Genomic DNA, 19,263 nt, shown 5'->3' on the forward strand with positions numbered 1-19,263 from the left:
CATTACGCAGGCAAACAAAGAGGTTCTTATTAGTCAATCCTTGCATGTGTGTGAGTGAGTGATGTTGGAAGGGAGGGCTTTCGGCAACTCTGACATCAGTGATTTAATTTAGCACCATTGTGTTGTGGCCATTCATCCTGCTGCATTGTGTGTATGTGTGTGTGTTGTATTCTGAGTCTGACTGCTGTGTTTGTGCTCTTTGATAAGGATTTCCACTGAGGCTGCCCTGTTTTAGTGTTTTCTTTCTATTTTTGGTAAATAGCCAAAGTGTAAAGAGAATATACGACAGAAAGGGGGTTGGTCTAGCAGAGGTGCAAATCTAATTAAAAGTCATGATCTGGTTATATGTGTTTCCTTGACCAATATTTGGTCTTACGGTATGATGATTTCAGAGGTCATTTTTTATTCTTGAAGCTTGAACATTTTAGCAACAGGAGTACAACAATGTAAAAATATTATGATTAAAATGTCTATTACAGTAAGTTACTATCAAACAAACATCAGAGGAAAAAGAAGAGGGGTAATTTACACTAAAACACCATCAAAAATGGCTGTATGGTGAGATACTGAAATTATCCGACACATTCAAAGAATAGTAAAAGACTAGGTTGTTTTTGTTCAAATTATGAACCGGCCTTGTGACCACGGTGTAAACCACATCAGGTCGTGCTTCCGGATGCTTTTTTAAGATTACAAACGTCTTGCAAGTGAAACTATATTCTACAAAATTCAAAAACATTGTTCCTAACAACAACTGTAAGTAGATCAATTACAACACTGTGCCCCTGCAGCCCATCCATTACCTGTGTTTTATTATTCAACACAAAAACCCTGGGAAATATGTACACTGAACCCATTGAGAAAGTCTATTAGCTGTCATGCATGTGAGCAGAGCACTAATCTGGTACTAATCCCAAATCAGAGGTGAGGGTTGATGCGCCAGCTACAACTAACTATGACAACTGACTATGACTGTATCAAGCAGCTGCTGCACCAGCATTATGCACACTGGCTTTGCTCAAATTAGTATTTATATATATATAAGCAATGGCAAAAGCCTGTTACAAGCAGTCAATCAGTTAAACCAAATACACTCGATCACAAAAGTGTATTAATGATAAGAAGATTGGAAAGTGTAGTGAAAACGCCTACCTACCCATGCACATTTGCATACATTACACAGATGTTTGCATATCGAAAGTGAATATGCATCTACATACTTCATATACAAACATGCATCTCATCACTCTGATTTTACGGCAGGATTGTATGTTGTCTGATTATGTAAGAATGCAGTAGAATTGCATTATATTCCCATTTGAATCTTTACTGATTTTCCTCAACTGTTTGAAAATCACTAAACACGACTACACAACATGAATGAGGTTTGGTAATTCTCACAACAATGCACATATACGCAACAACCACACACAGTATTTCCCTCTTGGGGATTTCGGCCACTTAAAATCTTACAGATGACCTAACAGGGATAGACCTTGTCTCTCACACACTCAAGACAGAGCCTCTCACAGCGCCACACTGTGCATCGGCATCACACTAAGCCCTTTGTGACCCTACAGCAGCAAGTCTCTGTGCTGTCTGAAGAAAGTAAAAAAAAAAAAAAGGACACAGGCGACAATGGCAGGTCGCAGAGAGTCAGGGCATCTGCCTGTCATGCAGAAGGACTGGAGGGACAAGGACCTTCCGCCTAACTGACAGCTGCAGTTAATCAAGCGAATCATAGCACACCTGAGTTTAAAGCTTAAAGCACAGCCACTGTGTCCTTATACAGCGAGTTAACGCAGCATAGCACTAGCTGACAAGTGAGAGGACATCCAGTACTGTATCATCACACATATAACTCACGCACAGTTGTGCTTGGGGCTTGTGATTAAAAGAAACAAGCAGAAGATGCTCACACAAGATGTTTGTCACAAGAATTCAAACACAGAACAGAGGAAGCATAGAAGAATCACACAAAGCTTACACAATGTGCACGATACAAACACACACAGACATAAACACACACGTCCCAGAGGGATTGCAAGTTAATGAGTCAATGCCCTTGAGGAAACACTTGATTGTCTCTGCCTGGTTAAATAGCAGGATGTTTTCAATGTCAAACAATCCCCCTGCAAACACACATGCAGATGTGTCGCATGTGGACGGTTACAAAGCTTACATGCAGGTACACCTTTAAATGTCCCTCAGCATAACCCTCTGCCCTCCTCCTTCTCACCAGTCCTTATGGTTACAGAGGAGCTTATAAATATTGATGGGAAGATAAAAGACATGAGGAAATGTAGGGTGAAGAAATTGAAAATTACAATATTTTCAAAAAACTGGAGTCCAATACAAGCAGTGTTTATGGTCCTGGCATCAAACCTCATTTTTGACAAATGTGTGAGAGGAGAGAAGCTTATCAATATCTATTTTTACCATCAAAACATTTAGATGTTGTTAGATCAAGTTTTCAAGGTCAAACGTCCCTTTCAAGCCAGAAATAACTAAAACTGCATTTATTTTGTGGCATGAGTGTGTGTGTGTGTGTGTGTGTGTGTGTGTGTGTGTGTGTGTGTGTGTGTGTGTGTGTGTGTGTGTGTGTGTGTGTGTGTGTGTGTGTGTGTGTGTGTGTGTGTATATTTGCAGACATGTTTGCTCGAGGGATGAACGTGACCCAATGTCAGCTTGTCTCTACCCAGGGCAGCGCAGCTGGTATCAATTCTAATAATCAACCAAAGCGATAAGCTGACCATCAGCACACACTCTCACACACACACACACACACACACACACACACACACACACACACACACACACACACACACACACACACACACACACACACACACACACACACACACACACACACACACACACACACACACACACACAGGACCTCTGGGAGGAAAGATTCTTAGAAAGAAGCAGAACTCGGCGAGCTGCCAAAATTAAGTTGACTTAAACCAGTCATCCGGAAATCGAAGAGAGAGACATGGAGGGTAATACTGTTGTGTCCTCAGTTCAATGTCACTGAGTCAAAGGGTCAAGTCGGCAACTGCCCAGTTGTCTGAGGGAGCAGAGGGGTAATCCAATACAGTCAATGAAAGGATACCATCATTTTACTGGTATGAAGGGAACAGGGAAGTATCACAAATCCCTTCCCAAGCATTATTTGGTTTTAAAAAACAAATAAAACTAGGCTCAAAGGGATGTGTGTGTGCGTGTGTGAGTTTGAGAAAGAGAGTAGTGTGCTGTCCTGTTTTCTAAGATAGCAATAATCAATGGCAGGCACAGGACGGGTTATCGATGACTCCCTTGCACAGCCACCCCCTGTTGGTTAAAGCTCTAATCAATTCACACTTTATCAAATCAGCACTTCATCATGACCAGGCACCTCACCAAACCCTTTCTGTCCACTCAGCAGAGGTGAATGTCTGTCAGGTAAGAATCATTACATGAAAGGAAACTGAAGCCGTACACAATGGTTTACAGAAATTAGCACTGAAAAGTGGATTCTGAGGAAAGTTAAATGATATGCCTTCTAAGACTACAGCTGTGCGACGGTGATCCGTCTTTCTGCTGACTCTTCCCGTTCTGAAGCCTCTGTTGGTAAATTAAGCCAAACAATTATCCCCTGTGATTGGCAGGGGCTATTGCACAATCCAATAAAGTGGGATGAAACTTCGACTCCTGTTTTATTGGCAAACCTGACACCTCCCAGCTCTGCTGTGTAAACTGAGTCTGCACCGCTGAATTAATGCAATCATTTCCAACACGAGGCAATTAGGTTGTGATTTAAGCAGTCGCTGTGATGCTATTTAAGGAAATTGTGTGTATCCTCCCATCTATCTATTACCCTTGATCCCTGTATTGCTTTGAAGCGGTGACATCAAATGATTCATGATTAGTGCTGTGCTAAACAAAAGTGTTCCTCATATACAGGTACAAACAAACACTGAACCGCACCTGGGGCGGTCTAAATCACCATTCAAAGATCTTTTGAAATAAACACTTTGGACAGGCTGTGGCAGAACAGGACGTTACATCAGCTCCATCCTGACAGCCACGACGGCTTTTCTATAATAACTATGGACATGTGCAACTTCCAAACACACAGCGGCCACCAAAAGCAGTTCCCCGATATCAGTAGTTGTTAGTGTAACTGTCAGGGGATGAAGTTGGGACTAAAATATCCCAGAAGCTCGGATGCAAAAACAAGCATTGACTAGTATGTATTCACACACACATGTAGCAATGTGCCCACACAGCACACACAATCTCATGATCCCTTCACTGTAAAAGTTGTGTAGTGATATGCTGAGCTGTCAACCCAGGCCCCTGCTTTGAATCGCAAAGCAGCCTATTTCTGCTGTCACTGTCAAATCTTTAAATGTACATAGAGCTGGACCAAAGACTTTTATCTATACATGGGATTCAGTCTCAGCCCTGCTTAAATATTGATTGGGTTTGACCTTCAAATAGGCATTGGCTTATCTTTACAAAGTATTAACTGGTAGTCCAGGGAGGATCTTGTAGTTGATAAGTGAAAACCATAGGGAAATGAGGAAGATACAATTAGAAGGCCTATCTGTATAAGTTACAATAGGACACATTCTTACACAGGATTTCTCACGCTATAAGTCTCTTGTCACCTAAATCTGATGACAGGTACTGTTTTTCTATGGTGATGATGACATTGTGTTCAGTGATTTATTCGCTCTGCACCTTTAAAAGTGAAGTGTTGAAGTTCGTGAAGTTCTCCAGACTCATTATTTGATCTTCACATCACCCCCGGTGTCTGCAGAGCTGCCGTGTTGGCTGAAGAGAGTGGTGGTGTTCTGGAGGCTGGGCCAAAAAAAGGGTAAAGAGGGAGTGTAGCCAGAGCAAGGTGAGGCAGGGGAGCAAATTAGTTAGGTTACAAGAGTGAGGCAGCAACCAGGTCAGCATTTCTGTGTCTGCAAGTCTGGGGTTCCGTGTGCATTAGGGGTTTCGTATTACTGCAGTACAGCCTGGACGTCAATCTGTGAGCCCTCACCTTTTCCCCTTCACTGCTAGACTTGGCCTTTGCTCCATTGTCTGAGCTACACAAGCACAGGCTTTTTTCTCTCAAAGTCTTTCTCTCCTGTCTTTTATCAGCGTAGCAGGTACTGAGGACGAACCTCTAAAGACATTCAGTCCCAGAGGAAGAGAGAAAAGGCAACGTGACAATGCTGCAGCATGTTGAGCCAATAAGCCAAAGGACCCTGTATCAACCCCGTGCCAGCTGTTTATGTCTGGGTGTGTGTATGTGTGTATTATTGATGCGTGGGGAATGCATGAGCCTGGGCAAGCCAGAGAAAGGTGAACGAAAAGGCAAAAAGAGCTCACTGAGCATAAGGTTCTTGAAGAGTTGAAGGGCGCTGCATATTCTTTGCAGACATTACAGATTTACACATTGACTTTTTTATGGAATAAAAAAATCACTGGGTTGTGCATAATGCAGAAATAATTCTACATTTTGAATAATATGCCTACTTGCTAAAATAATTAGATGAGGGGATCAATACCACTCTCATATCAATATGAAGCAACAGCCAGAACGTGATTAGCCTAGCTTAGCATAAAAAGCAGTGGGAGGACGCTAGCCTGGCTCATGGTTAAAAAAAACTATTAACACCTCCAACACTTACTTATTAAGATTTTAATATATTTTGTTACCCACACACTCAAACTATGAGTTTTAATTCCCATGGCCAGGCCAGTGAACTCCTGGAGTCTGTCTGTCTTCATGATGCAGCAACACACTAACAGGTCCTGTCGCTAACTGATCTACTGCATTGATGCAGTTCAGGCTTAATTGTCTAGTGGTAAACAAATTAATGATAACGTACAGGTAATTAAAAGTAGGAGACGCAATGAACTCGATGACAACTGTGACCCCCTGATACTGAACCACATGCTCAAAGCTCAATGAAAGAGATCAATGCATACAAAGTTGTTGCCATAGAGACGGAGAGAGAAACCATTAATACACAGTCAGTTCCTGCAAGTTGAAATGCCCTTTTTGTCATTCACAAAAGTAACAGCAAATAAATTGATTAAGGCATTCTTGAATTATTACCTCACTAAATGGAAAGTAAATTAAAGAGCCACCGCAGTCTCCACATCGCTCGGGAAATGTGTACCCTATCTACTTTCACTTCATTTCATCATCCCTCAGTGTGGGTCCATTTAAGAATCAAATATTTTCTTGCTACTTGTGGGAAGTCAAATGCACACACAATCACACACACACACAGGCTGATTGTCCCCCTGTTTTCAAGGTTACACTAGTTCCCCGTTGCTCACAACATATTTGGATCAAACTACCAGCCAACAGCTGCCAATTAACATACAGCCTCTCCGTTAATACACACACGTCAGTGCCAATTACAGTGTAGGTTGATCTCTCTCTCTCTCTCTCTCTCTTTCTCTCTCTCTAATGGTGCGACACTATACACCCAAACACTATACCTCGCACAGAGGAGGGCGGGTTTAGGGGTAAGGAAAACAGCAAATCAGAGCTGATGTTTTAGATGGGGAGGACTGGGTGAGAGAACAGTGCAGAGTCAAGAGGGAAGGCTTTCAGGATTAGCTCTGTCATGCAGGTACAAGCGTTGAAATAGTGATCTGCTGGATGAGGCCTTACAATGATAATGTGTTATTTATTACACACATCTTGCATGAGCAGAAGCAATAAAGACATTGTGTTCAAAGTATAAATGTATGTGCAGGTATTCCCACAAATAATCAAAATACTGTACATTTTTCCTTGTGTCTACAGCATCTTTTTACAAGTCCAAATAGGATGTAATTCATATGTTGTATAATCATAATTTAAGTTCAATAACATAGCAAGGGGGAATCCTTTTCTACAAGAAAAGGATTTCAATGAACAAATTGTCAGCAGCACGGTACAAAAGTTTTATAACAGAGTGGATTACTGCAGGATGACTTTGCACATGCACACACATACAAGCAGGCACAACTAATACCTCTCAACCCTTTATCTTGTGCACACACACACACATACATATACACACACAGACACACACACTCTTACACACGAACAAACCGCAGTATAATAATTTCCTTCATACAGCAGCACGAAATTGAACTATTCATTATTGTCAAGCATGAAAACAGCATAGTGCAGTAATGAAAATCTATTAACGTCGACAGCCACTAGATGGCACCCTCTTCCCTTTCATTTCCAATTTAACTTCCCATTCCTCAGCTGGTCAGCTGACTCTGTGGGATGGAGACCAACTAGATACTTTTTCAAATACTAAGCTAAGATAAAGGGCATTTACTTCACTATATGACATTCAATCGACAAAGAAACACTTGATTGATCAACAGTTATGCACATCAGAAGACTCTCCATCTGAAATATATTCACTTCAACCTTGGGGATTATGGAAATCAATGCTCACCTTCCTATGTTGCATTTTCCATATAAAACACTTTGCCTTGGAATGGACTCTTGTGGGCTTCTATCAGCAGGAACATATCAATTAACCAATCAATCAGCACTCAGCTAGCAGGAGGTTGGCTGTATCCATCATGTCTCAACTCAAACAATCAATACAGTGACCTTCAAGAAAACAAAAGATTTGCAGAATACAATCAGCAAAAAGTCAAAGCAGTGAATTGCAAGTGAGATTGCTTGACATTCTCAGTGCTATAAAAAAAATGCAGAAAGCCAAATGCATTTTTTGTCTTTATTTAGAATGTAAAGCATTGCTCATATTATGATAACAAATGAACGAAAACTATAAAAAAACACTTTTGTAGGTGAACAGTGTTAATACAAGTTCTAAATGAAAGATAAAAGGTATCAATATGTGCTATGAGAATATGTTTAGCTGTCATACAGAATAAATGTTCTCAAAGTTCTTAGTTTCATATTTCAAAAGAGTCTAAAGTCATAAGCATGAGTTAATTGCAGCTCTGAATCAGGTGCTTGAACAATCTTTGAGTGAGGTATTATATCATCAGGCGCAGGCTACGATGTTGTGATTGGATTCTTCAGTATTGTTGAGAAGTGTCTGTTGAGGAGAGCTGAGAGTGATGCCAATGACCATCATTTCTTTTTGCCAGCACTCTTGGCAAGTTTGTTGGGCTGCTGGGTGGCAGCAGAGTCGGGGGTTGTTTTTTCTAAAGCTGCCTGCGGGGCAGGCTCCTCCAGAGCTTGTTTCGCTGCTTGTTTCATTTTAATGTTTGCCATCTGACGGTTACTTAATGCCTCGCAAGCATCGAGGAATATCTTACAGTGCTGCCACAAGAGAGGTAAAGAGAAAGATGTTACAGGATGATGTGAGGGAGAGGAAGCTGATAACATATCTTCCTCACTCTCTCTTACATTGATATTCACAAATGATGATTTTTTTTACTGTCTGCACCATCACTCAGTGCCCTCACTGTTCTTCACTGACCTGCACGTTCTCATATATCTCCGGGTGGTGTGTCCTCAGCTGCTTCCGGTTGAGCTGTTGCTGTTTCTGGTGCTCCAGCACATTGTCTCGGATCAACCGGTAAGTCTGGATCTTTTCTAAGCGCTCCCTCTGCTGGATCTCCTCCATTTGGGAGTCCTTCAGAACAGGAAAATCCGTTTGGCGTCTAAATAATGTACACAAGGAGTTGATACAATGTGTATATGTATCTACTTTACTATATTATATCACCAGCATGTTATTATTTGATGGTTTATGTTTTGCTTTGTGAGTGCTTAAAGGATTTCTCTGACAAATATAATGTTGTTCCGAAAAATATGTTCTACTAAATTGTGATTTAAGGAATAGATATTAAACAAATATCTCCAGCTCAAACTATACCAAACGTGGTAACACTTAACAATAATTTACTATAATTAACATCAATTAATACATTAATAAGCATTGACACACAGTTAATGACCAGTTAATTGATTTGCCAAAATAATCATTTCAAATGTGTTCAAGTCAATTATTCAACTATGGTATTCCTGTATACCTTATTTAATCGTCATCATTTTTTTGTAACCCAAATTAAATGTCAATCTAATGAAGTTCTTTGATATGATCAGTAGAGGGCGCACCATACTGCTCTAAAGGACATGTTATTGCATTAAGCTTATTATGTGTGGTAGTTGTACTTCTTCATTATTAATCATAGCATATCTATGAATGAGGGACTGCTCCACATGGCTCTTCACATGTTCTCCCAATATTTGGAATGAATTATGTTGATAACAGATGATGGTCATGACGAAGTGATTTACAGTTACAAATGTTTGTGAGAAATTAATGCTTGTTAATGCTTTTTACCAGCCTTATGCATTCATGAAGTGTAACTTAAGCAAATGTACAATAAGAACATCTACAGTACATTAAAGGAACAAACACATCTGAATACTATGGAGTCTGTCTACAGATCTCGACTATCGTATTTGAGTATTTCTCATATGATTATATAACTTGAATTTGTGTTTGTGGATAGAGGACAGTTATACAAGAAATGAGAAGCAGTCAACATTTGTTTGAGAAAGACAAATGGCCGGGAATCATCTGAGGCACACAGAGGGATGAATTCAAATAAAGGTGCTAAATACGGCTGTCTAATTCCTATAGATGACCTTAATGAAGAGGGGAGGCCAGTGGAGGTGATGATGGAGTGCATTTCATTTCATGCCTGGTTCAACCTCGTTCACAGCGTGTCTTTAAATGGAATGTGTGTGTGTGTGTGTGTGTGTGTGTGTGTGTGTGTGTGTGTGTGTGTGTGTGTGTGTGTGTGTGTGTGTGTGTGTGTGTGTGTGTGTGTGTGTGTGTGTGTGTGTGTGTGTGTGTGTGTGTGTGTGTGTGTGTGTGTGTGTGCATGAGGGTGAATTAAAAATGTGCCCTGCGCTGCACCTTTGTGTGAAAGAGGTGTATTGCAGACTAATCAGACTCTGCTAATAGACTACTCCTCTGGATCTCTCTCAGCTCAGATTGCAGGCCACGCTGTCAGCAGCCGTTAGCAGCTGGACACAGAAACACACGTGCAGGCACACACATGCACACACCCACAGCAGGAGAGGGTGGAGAGGTGATGAGCGAGGGGCACATCTCATTGGAGCAAGGAGCTCATTGGGGTCCTGAAATAGCTATCTAATTAACAGACCCAAATATCATCTCATTTATCATGGAGAGGGACGGACAGAGGGAGGAAGGGATGGAGGGAGGAGAGGAGAGGTGGTGTGAGGGAGAGCAACGGGAGACAGACGGGAACCGTAGAGGGAGACTCTTCGCTTCAGAATACTGACAAAAGTCAAAGGTTGACATTTCAGCCATAGACGAACAGGAAACTCTCAACGTACGTGCTTAAGAAACTGTATTGATTTGAGACTTTCTTAATAATTATATTTCCATTGTAGAGTGCTACAACAAACAATGTTGCTGCAATTAAAGCTTTGTGTGACCTTACTGATTGTGGAGCTGGAGTACTGCATGCTAAAATGATGTACTGGAGATAAACTAAACCATGAAGCAGGCGGATCCAAGAAGGAAAGAAAAGAAAGAAAATCTCAGAATCAATAAGCATCAAAGCAACACTCTGTTCACTTCATTTCTGCGGCTACAAGTAGGATGTGTTGTATACAGTACTAAACTATTTATGGACCAATCATACCATTATAACATTCACCTCAGCCATCAAGTAAATAAACAACTATATTCCTTGAGAAATCAGTTACAGTATATTCAATTGAGAAATGCAGTTTTTTTGTTTTAAATGTGTGACTTTGTGTTTTGACATATCATAAAACTGGTGTCATTTCTAAGATAGTTTTTCATGAAGAACCCCTCCATTTAGCCTATCCTTAATATCTATAAATGCCACAGTAGATAGTCTATAGATTGCCCTTTCAGGCCAGCCAGAGCGCACAGTCTTGTAACACTGACTGCACCAATAGGAGCAAAGGTCACAGGAAATCCCTAGCAATGTCCTGCAGACACTGCATGAACCAAGCTGGTATGGATGCTGAAGTTTGTATGTCCACCAACATAATATGCATACTGAAAATACACAGATATAAACACACCCTTGTCCACTCCTCTACCAAGCCTCGCAGCTAATGCAGGCCTACAGACTAGAAAACAGAGTAAACAGCATGAGGCAGCTGGAGTGCATACAAACAACACTGCAACAGGAAAACAATAAATAGCCTTTTGGAATAATGCAGTGAGATGATGAGTCCGTCAGTCAGTTAGTTGTTTATGTATTATTATCCATGGCTGACCTCTATGCACACTAAATGTGTTGGTACAGGCTGAAATACTAAATATTGAGGTGTCAAAACAAGCCGCGGTGATAATTCTGAAATGTATAGTTGTGTGGCTATAAACCATGTTAACACAACATGACATCTACAGTCTGCTCTAATCAGCATTCTATCTTTTATACTTATGCTGTTGGATAATATTATTAAGATTAATAATGATATTTCAAACAAATGGAAAATATTGTGTGTGGTGGGGGGGTACCTGATGAAAGGAGTGTAGTCCGTGGACGGACAGGAGCATGAGGCGTTGGTCAGCTTTTTATTAGATGGATTCAGAGAGATGTCAGGACCAAATTCGTGCACAGCTGTTAAAAGAACCAAGAACTAGAAATGATCTCATCATTAACTTACTGTATATGACAAGTGGAGGAAACAGAAAGTGCCTAAATATATAAATATATGCAAGTTTGTGTGTATAAAATATGGTACCTGGCTCTCCGTTTTCTGTGTCATCTGTAGAAGTTTCATCACCTGCTTGCTGTTGGAGTTGGTTACAAAACTTGAGACGAGACTGTAATGCCTAAAATAAAACAAAACATTCTGTAGTTGAAGTAGTATTATAGTAATTTACACCATTTTCTAAATCACACCTTAAATATTTCGTCAGCAGATAACATTAGAAACACAAATATTGGAATGAATTAAACTGATGAGTAACTACATTGAATCACAACTGCTTGTTACCCTGGCACAGCGGCCTGCCTCAGCCATCTCCCAGGCTTTTTTAGTGGCTTTGATCCAGTCCCTCCTCTCTGTGTCCTTGGTCATCTTGATGCTCTCCGATTGGCCTGTATCACTGACCACACGCAGAGTCCAGTTGGCCTTAGTCAGGTCAAGGCTCTGCACAAATATGTACACACACGGACAAAAGCATGACACACACGCTCCAGCACACAAACATCCTAGTTGAAGGTCACCGTACCACAGCACATCATGTCTCTTTCAATGAGCCACTCAGACAGTCTGGTACACAGCCGGCGACCATTACATGCACTGTTCAGCTGTTTTGTCTTCATTGTTAATAATAGATCAATTTTAGTTCATTTATGCAGGGATCATTATGTTCTCTACCTCCACCAATGTTGTGCTCCCGATGCCAAGAAAAATATTCACAATGGAGATGTATCTGTCAATATTATGAAAATGTCAGTCTTTAGGGTTTGACATGTAGCGCAGGAGAGAATAAAAGGCACTTGCTATGCAGCTCAGAGATTTATCAAGCCGCTGTGTTTCTATCTCCTCAACCAAGACAATTCTACTGATTACACACCATGAGATTGTATTATGTGATAAGCATCTCCTATTCAGTGTAAAGACACGCAGGTCATTCTAGCAGTTGTGGGATTGGATGCATGTCAAAGTTGGCTGATAAGAAAATATGTAAATACTGAACTGCCTATTTAAATAGACATGTCCGGAGTGAGCTCATTATATGTGGATGGGAATATTTGAAGAGGAGTGAAGTGCGTACTCAGTAGAAGTGCCTCTACAAACCCTCTTATTAAAAAGGTTAATATTACTAGTTTTGCTAATCCTGACCAAGTTTTACATTACCACTGCAGTGTGTCTAAACATCGGATACTTTGGAAAATACACTGTGGAAAAAAATATGCAAGGATAACAAAAGCAGTGCAGGGCCTTCAGTTCGAGGGCTACTCTATTTGAGTTGGCAAGAACGTTGGTAAATGAATGGTTTTCATAGATAGCATTGTATTATAAATTCCACTTGCAATCCAAAAAGCATATTTAATCCAATAAAAGCTAATGAAACGTAACAGTCATTTGGAAATGCAATTTGGCAGATATGATGAAGAGCTTTTCAGACTTCTCCTTAGCTACACAGTCAGTTAAAGGATTAAACTCCATCAACTCACCTCTGCGTTTACATTAAATATATAATCATATTTAGTTACTCTTTATATTATTTGATATATATTTGTAACTGTACATATTAGTCAATCGCCGTTGACAGTGTTGTTCGTTGCTTTATGTGCAGTGGTGAAGTATTACCGTTTCTTGTCTGGAGACAGATTTGGGGCTGGTCGCTGGCTTCTCCTTCTCCTTCCCCTTCTCCTTCCCCTTCCCCTTCTCCTTCTCCTTCTCCTTCTCCTTCTCCTTCTCCTTCTCCTTCTCCTTCTCCTTCTCCTTTTCCTTTTCCTTTTCCTTTTCCTTTTCCTTCTCCTTCTCCTTGTCACCTTTTCCTTTGCGCTGGGCTTTGGGTGTTTCAGATGTGTTGGTGGATGATTGGTTCAGGTCCTCAGGCTGGTATTCTAAATTAAGCAAACAGAGAATAGGTAAATTCACTTTTCCTATAACTATCTACAACGTCAAGAGTGTGAATACTCAGGTGATCCATACTGGCCACATGGTGTTTATAACTTGATGACGTCAATGTATTACGGTTTAATAAATACATATTCTGCAGTTAAAAGGGATTTTGTTAGGAATCACTTGTTTGAGTATTCTGAAACATTTGACAAGCATACAGTAGTCGTGTATACCTAAGAGCATTCAAGAGTTTTCCTTTCATACCATTATTTATGCAGAATTAACGTTTTTGTGCTTACCATTTTTACAGGTTTATACCAATCTAATTAAAGTGTGAACGGCTAACAACACATAGCATTCGTGTACATTCATCTTCACACTGAACCTTAGCTATGCACATGCTTCTCAACAAAAAGCTCTCTGAAGTGGGAGTGAGCAAACAGGGCATGTGTTGTGCTGCCTCATGTGTGCTAGATGGCACTGTTGCACTAGCTAAAGTGAACACAATCCCCAGTTTAGATGAGGCATTAGCTATGAGTCTCACTCCGCTGAAATAGAGAGGCGTAATCATCCATCATTTAGCTGACACCCTGCCACTCGGCCTCGACCGCTTTGGTGTATGCTTTTGAGTTACTAAGGGTCATGTAGAAATGCGATGTTCAGATTGGATCTTAATTTCTGTCTGTGTGTAATTTTAGGCTCACACATTTATTGATAACTGATTTACTGCTGGCCTTACTTCATCAGTGTACAATGATGTTTCAAAAAATATAGCACCGTTGTTTAGATACAGGAAACCGTTGTAGAGGATAAAATAAAATGTCAATGAGGTTGACAAGGGACTGAAAACCACTGCCACAGCTGCACACACAGCTACTGCTGACGGCTCTAACGGTATATACTAGGGTATAAAGCAGAGATGGAGTTAGAAGTAAATGTGCATACATTAAACATGCGCAGTACAGTATTTTGACTGCAGCTTGTTAAACAGCTTGTTAAAGCGGTTTCAAAGCTTGGCGTGGCATGTAGTGCGTGTGTATCCATGTAGCATGTAGGGGAGCATGATCAAGGGCACAGTCTCACCACTGAGACAGAGTTAAACTGGGTGAAATTAATTCACTCTCCTGCTGAGATATTTCCCAGGGCACCAGGGGGCAAGAGCCAACTTCATTTGACTTCCCATTGACCCACTTCCACAAGCTTATTGGAGAACCACAGGAGGTTTGTGTGGACATTGGACTACACGTACACACATGGACAAACCCATATGTGAATGTTGAAAAAAAAAAAAACTAACATGCTCTATGAACAGAAAGCACATGTAAATGGAACACACGGAATATCTCAGTAACACATCATTACTGTTCATCTCGCACATGACCATTACTGTAATGAGTATCTAAACAGAGGTTTGTCTTCCTTTGTATTCCAAATACATCTGATATTTGGCTTATTAGTTTAGGAATGCCTTCAACACGAGAGAAGAGAATGATAATTTAACGAAAGCATGCTGGCCTTTCTTTTCAGGCGATCATGCAAATTGTCACCCATGCAGCACCTCTGTCACATCAACATCCATCCATGTGGCAATTAATTCATCCCCTCAGAATTTTTAGGAAGCTTCTGCAGATTTCAAAGCCCTGATCCACTTTGTGCCGCATGATTAAAAGGCAGAGAAGCAGAGTTGGTGGCAAAGGACAGGATCATTGCCTCAGCCAACGAGCAGTGGGCACGAGAAATCTCACTCTGATCTGCACAAGCAGCTGTATTCATTTGGCTTTCATTAGGCCTGTGATTAACAGGCCCCTGGCTAGCAGAAGCCAAAAACAAACAGCGTCTGCTTTGGCCCCTGACACTGCCTAATGAGTATCTACCACGTTTCACACTCAACACAAAAATAAGCTGTGCAAAAACAAGCATGAATACCGATTTGTTATTGGGATATCTGAACTCTGCATAATGTGTATTTAGACTCTTATTTGGATGTTCTGTTTAATTTCCTAGGGCGCCTCAGTGTAGCTGACTGTTTGATGTTGGATGTTAATTGTCTTAAGTGTCTACCTCTCATTTCATTATTCTCCAAGTCTCTGAGTTTATGGACAAAAGCCAGCTGAGATTCGTCCAAATCCCAGCTATGAAGCACCTCTGCCTGCACCACATACTTATGACTCTGTGAAATACATACAAGCACATCAGTGTAAAACCCTCACATCACAGATTAAACACAGCATTACAAAAATAACCATATACAGCATCAGACATGTGGCATACAACATCATAAACACACAGCCAAAACAAGATGGAAGCCATTTTGTTTTTTGTGAACATACATCTGTAATCTGCACTACTGCTGATGATTAATAGAGAGATGCAGAGATCATAGGGAACTAAAATGTTTTAACAAGCGCATGCATTACATTGTCTGATGTTGTTGTTTTGGTTGTATTGAACCTAATGCATAAAGAGATTTGAATGTTATGAATTCCTATAAACACCATTTCTATGGATAAATGAAGGCCACAGCACTTTTCCCGCCATCTTTTTACAAACAAATCTCACTACGGGAGCCTTCAGCATTAATGTACCTTTACTGAGCATCAATATGTCTGGTGTGAAATCCTGCGGTGCTTTAATTACTGACCCTTTGCGCTAAGTCTTAGTTGTGATCAATAGCTGTTGATTATGGCCTGCTGCTGATCTAATCTATGGGATCTGACATGATCCGTCTCATTACTATTGATGTCACTCCACTGTTGGGTTCATTTGAAAGTGCTATATAAATCACAAGTATTCTTCGTTGAAGGAGCTTCGTATTTTAAAGTATTTATAACGTGCAAGATGTGAAAAAATGTACTTCATAATAGGTTTATTGAAAAGAAAGAATCATTTTTGTAGTTTAGTGTCTGAAAATCTATTGTTTTTCTTTATGAGGTTAAACAGAAGTCATGTTAAAATGATTGGTTCTGCTGATAGAAATGACAGTCACTACATCAAAACAAATAAACCTCAGTTCATGTTTATGGACATTGTGTGTGTTTTGCCTGCCAGTGCCTGATGGTACACACATAAAGTACTCACTGTATACTTTGGCAATCATTAATCTAGTACAACAGGTCTGTAGATAGGGGGTCTTCAGACAATCGAGTGACTCATAAATCATGTGTAGATCACTGCTCACTGACAAGCACTGATAAGACAGACAACAAAACCGCCCCTCCAGTTTCCGTTGCTCCCCTCTCGCAAATTTGTACTGAGTAAAAGATGAGTCCGTGGGTGTGATTAAGTTCATGTGTGTGCTTGTGTGCATGCTTGCAAGTCAGGCGTTATGTGTATTTGGCAGTGAAAAATTGATATCAACACAGGCAGCAAGTAAGTGGGTGAGAAAGACAGAGAGGGAAAGTGAGATGCAAGCTTGTGTGCGAGTGAGATTAGTAAAGTGTTTGAGCAACAGAAGATACCACGCAGGCAGTTGTCAGTGATACCATAGTCTCTGTGGGAGGCTGGTCAGACGAGGAGTCTGAATTCCCAGCTGTTTTGTCCTCCTCATCTCTCTGCTGGAGGGTGTCTGTAGCAGAAAGAGAGATATTAAACTAAGCCCTTATCTGAGAGAAGACAAATTAGCCAGTAATCTGTCCTTTTGTTACTGACGGGAGCATCAAGTGAAAAGTAAAGTGGGTTTTGTAGAGGTCTTGTGTCTCTACTGTCAACCTGCACTTTACTGTGTATCAGGCTAGCATAAACAAAAGACCAGTTTAATATGAGTTTAAAGGGTCAGTTTTTAAAAACTAAAACATATTTTCTCTTTTAAAGGATTTTACCAATGTTTCCATCCATCCCAATACAGTAGAATTTATTTTAAATGGTGCAATAACAACTTTTTGAACAATTTAAATGGAGTGTCTGGTAGCCGAGTGATAAGACCTCAATGACTGTGGTTTGATTCTGAACAGAGACCTTTGTTGCATGTCATACTCCTTTCTCTCTCTGTATTGGAAAACCACAGGAGGTGTATCTAATGTGTTTCCAATACATTAACACTGATAAACTGATTTAGCATTTTGCCTTTCAACAGGCTTCTTTCTAATGCCATGATTGACCCACATGTTGTGATTTAGCTACAACAGCTTATATTATTCCTGATGACTTTGTCCCTACAGGTACATTTGAAAGACATCAAATTCAACCAATATATAAATTCTTCCATTTTGCATGACGCTTTTTTTTGAAAATATTTGAAACCACTTGTATCACTCTTGTTATCCAGCACCTGATCTTAATTTAGGAAACTACCGTACATGTAACTCTGTAATACCCAAGATAGGGCACTTTGACAAATGTTCTGTCATGATCCAGAATGATTTTATTTTATAACTTAAATTACTAAACCTTACCTTTGTTAGCCAGGAAGCAGAACACAGGGATTAACACATGACCCTTCCCAGTGTTGCTAGCCATCTCATTCTCCTGGTCCAGGATGGACAGTCGGATCAATACATCTGGCTTGGAAGTCTGAAACTGAACAGTCCCTACAACGTCTGCTGTCACCTCCACAAAGTAACTGTTAAACAAAGTTTCAAATGATTGTGGGTACCATCCGTCTTTCAGGGTAACCTTAATGTTGTTTTGTGCAACAAAAAAAATGTTGGCCTTTTTTTCACCCATTATTTTTAATATTTATGATTCATATGTTGTAGTGTGCGTAAAAATAAGTAACAGCACTGTTTTGTTGATCCAAGTAAAATGGATTTCAATTGACAAGTTTAAATATATAATTCCTATTATAAATATGATAATTAAATATATCGTTTTTAATTATCTTACCGACATATGAGGTTCTTCTCATTGGGAATGTAATAATCCCTCAATTCCTTCACCGAGAATGTGTTGAGTGGATTCTCATGAGACAGTTTTGGCAGGAGTTCCCTTGAGCCAATCAAGCGCATCCTCCACTTTGCACCAACAGGGGGGCATTCAGGCGTGACAGCCTCTGCTACAAAGGTATAACCAAGCTGCAAGAGATTTACAGAGATGAAATCATGAAATCAAAACATTTGTTTTTTCAGAGGTGTGTGTGTGTTGGACAGATGTAAAAAGGGAAAAGCACAACTGGTTTACTGTTTTCTCTTTTAGGCAGTGTTTCACATCTTAAAAAAATAGAAATCCTGCCAACATGAAATCACCAGACAGCCAGAAATGGTGGCAAGACAGTCAGAAAATATGACCCCAGTTTTTTTATTAAGTCAGGCAGGAAGCATAACTAAAGTGAATCAATGTATCTTGGTAATAGGAAAAACTGGAAAAATATGCAAATATTCCACACACAAGAAAATATAAAGTACATTTGAAGTCAATTTGGTTTGAAGTGCAAGTATGTATAGCATCCACAGACCTTGTTGGGTTGATAGACATGTTCTGCTACATTGCTGAAGAGCGTGTCCAGTTCCTCTCCTGTGTCATTATTTATGATGTGCAGCAGACAGTTGGGGATTGGGGAGTAGATCTTTGGTACCAGCAGCATCTTTTTAGAAACCAGGAAGACCTCTCTGCAGAAACAACAGGTAATACGGTCTGACCAATGATCCTTTTCAATTGTTTCTGTTGATATTCTAAAATGGGATGTCATAGAAATATCTACATTTCCCAATTAATTGTTCGTTCAGGAATAAAATCTGAGT

The 19,263-nt window shown here is 40.2% G+C and overlaps 1 protein-coding gene across 1 annotated transcript in view; it reads right to left on the bottom strand.

Moving 5' to 3' along the window:
- Positions 1–7,886: 7,886 nt before the first annotated feature.
- The window catches only part of adgb (androglobin), a 37,226-nt gene continuing 25,849 nt past the window's right edge, over positions 7,887–19,263 (bottom strand). Inside the window, 11 exon segments of the mRNA XM_034143674.1 lie at positions 7,887–8,299; positions 8,460–8,643; positions 11,523–11,625; positions 11,750–11,840; positions 12,005–12,160; positions 13,331–13,590; positions 15,650–15,758; positions 17,071–17,153; positions 17,980–18,146; positions 18,410–18,597; positions 18,978–19,131. Coding sequence (XP_033999565.1) covers positions 8,108–8,299; positions 8,460–8,643; positions 11,523–11,625; positions 11,750–11,840; positions 12,005–12,160; positions 13,331–13,590; positions 15,650–15,758; positions 17,071–17,153; positions 17,980–18,146; positions 18,410–18,597; positions 18,978–19,131 — 1,687 coding nt within the window. The 3' untranslated portion in view covers positions 7,887–8,107.

Source organism: Trematomus bernacchii, unplaced genomic scaffold (assembly GCF_902827165.1).
Source record: "Trematomus bernacchii unplaced genomic scaffold, fTreBer1.1, whole genome shotgun sequence".
NCBI lineage: Eukaryota > Metazoa > Chordata > Actinopteri > Perciformes > Nototheniidae > Trematomus > Trematomus bernacchii.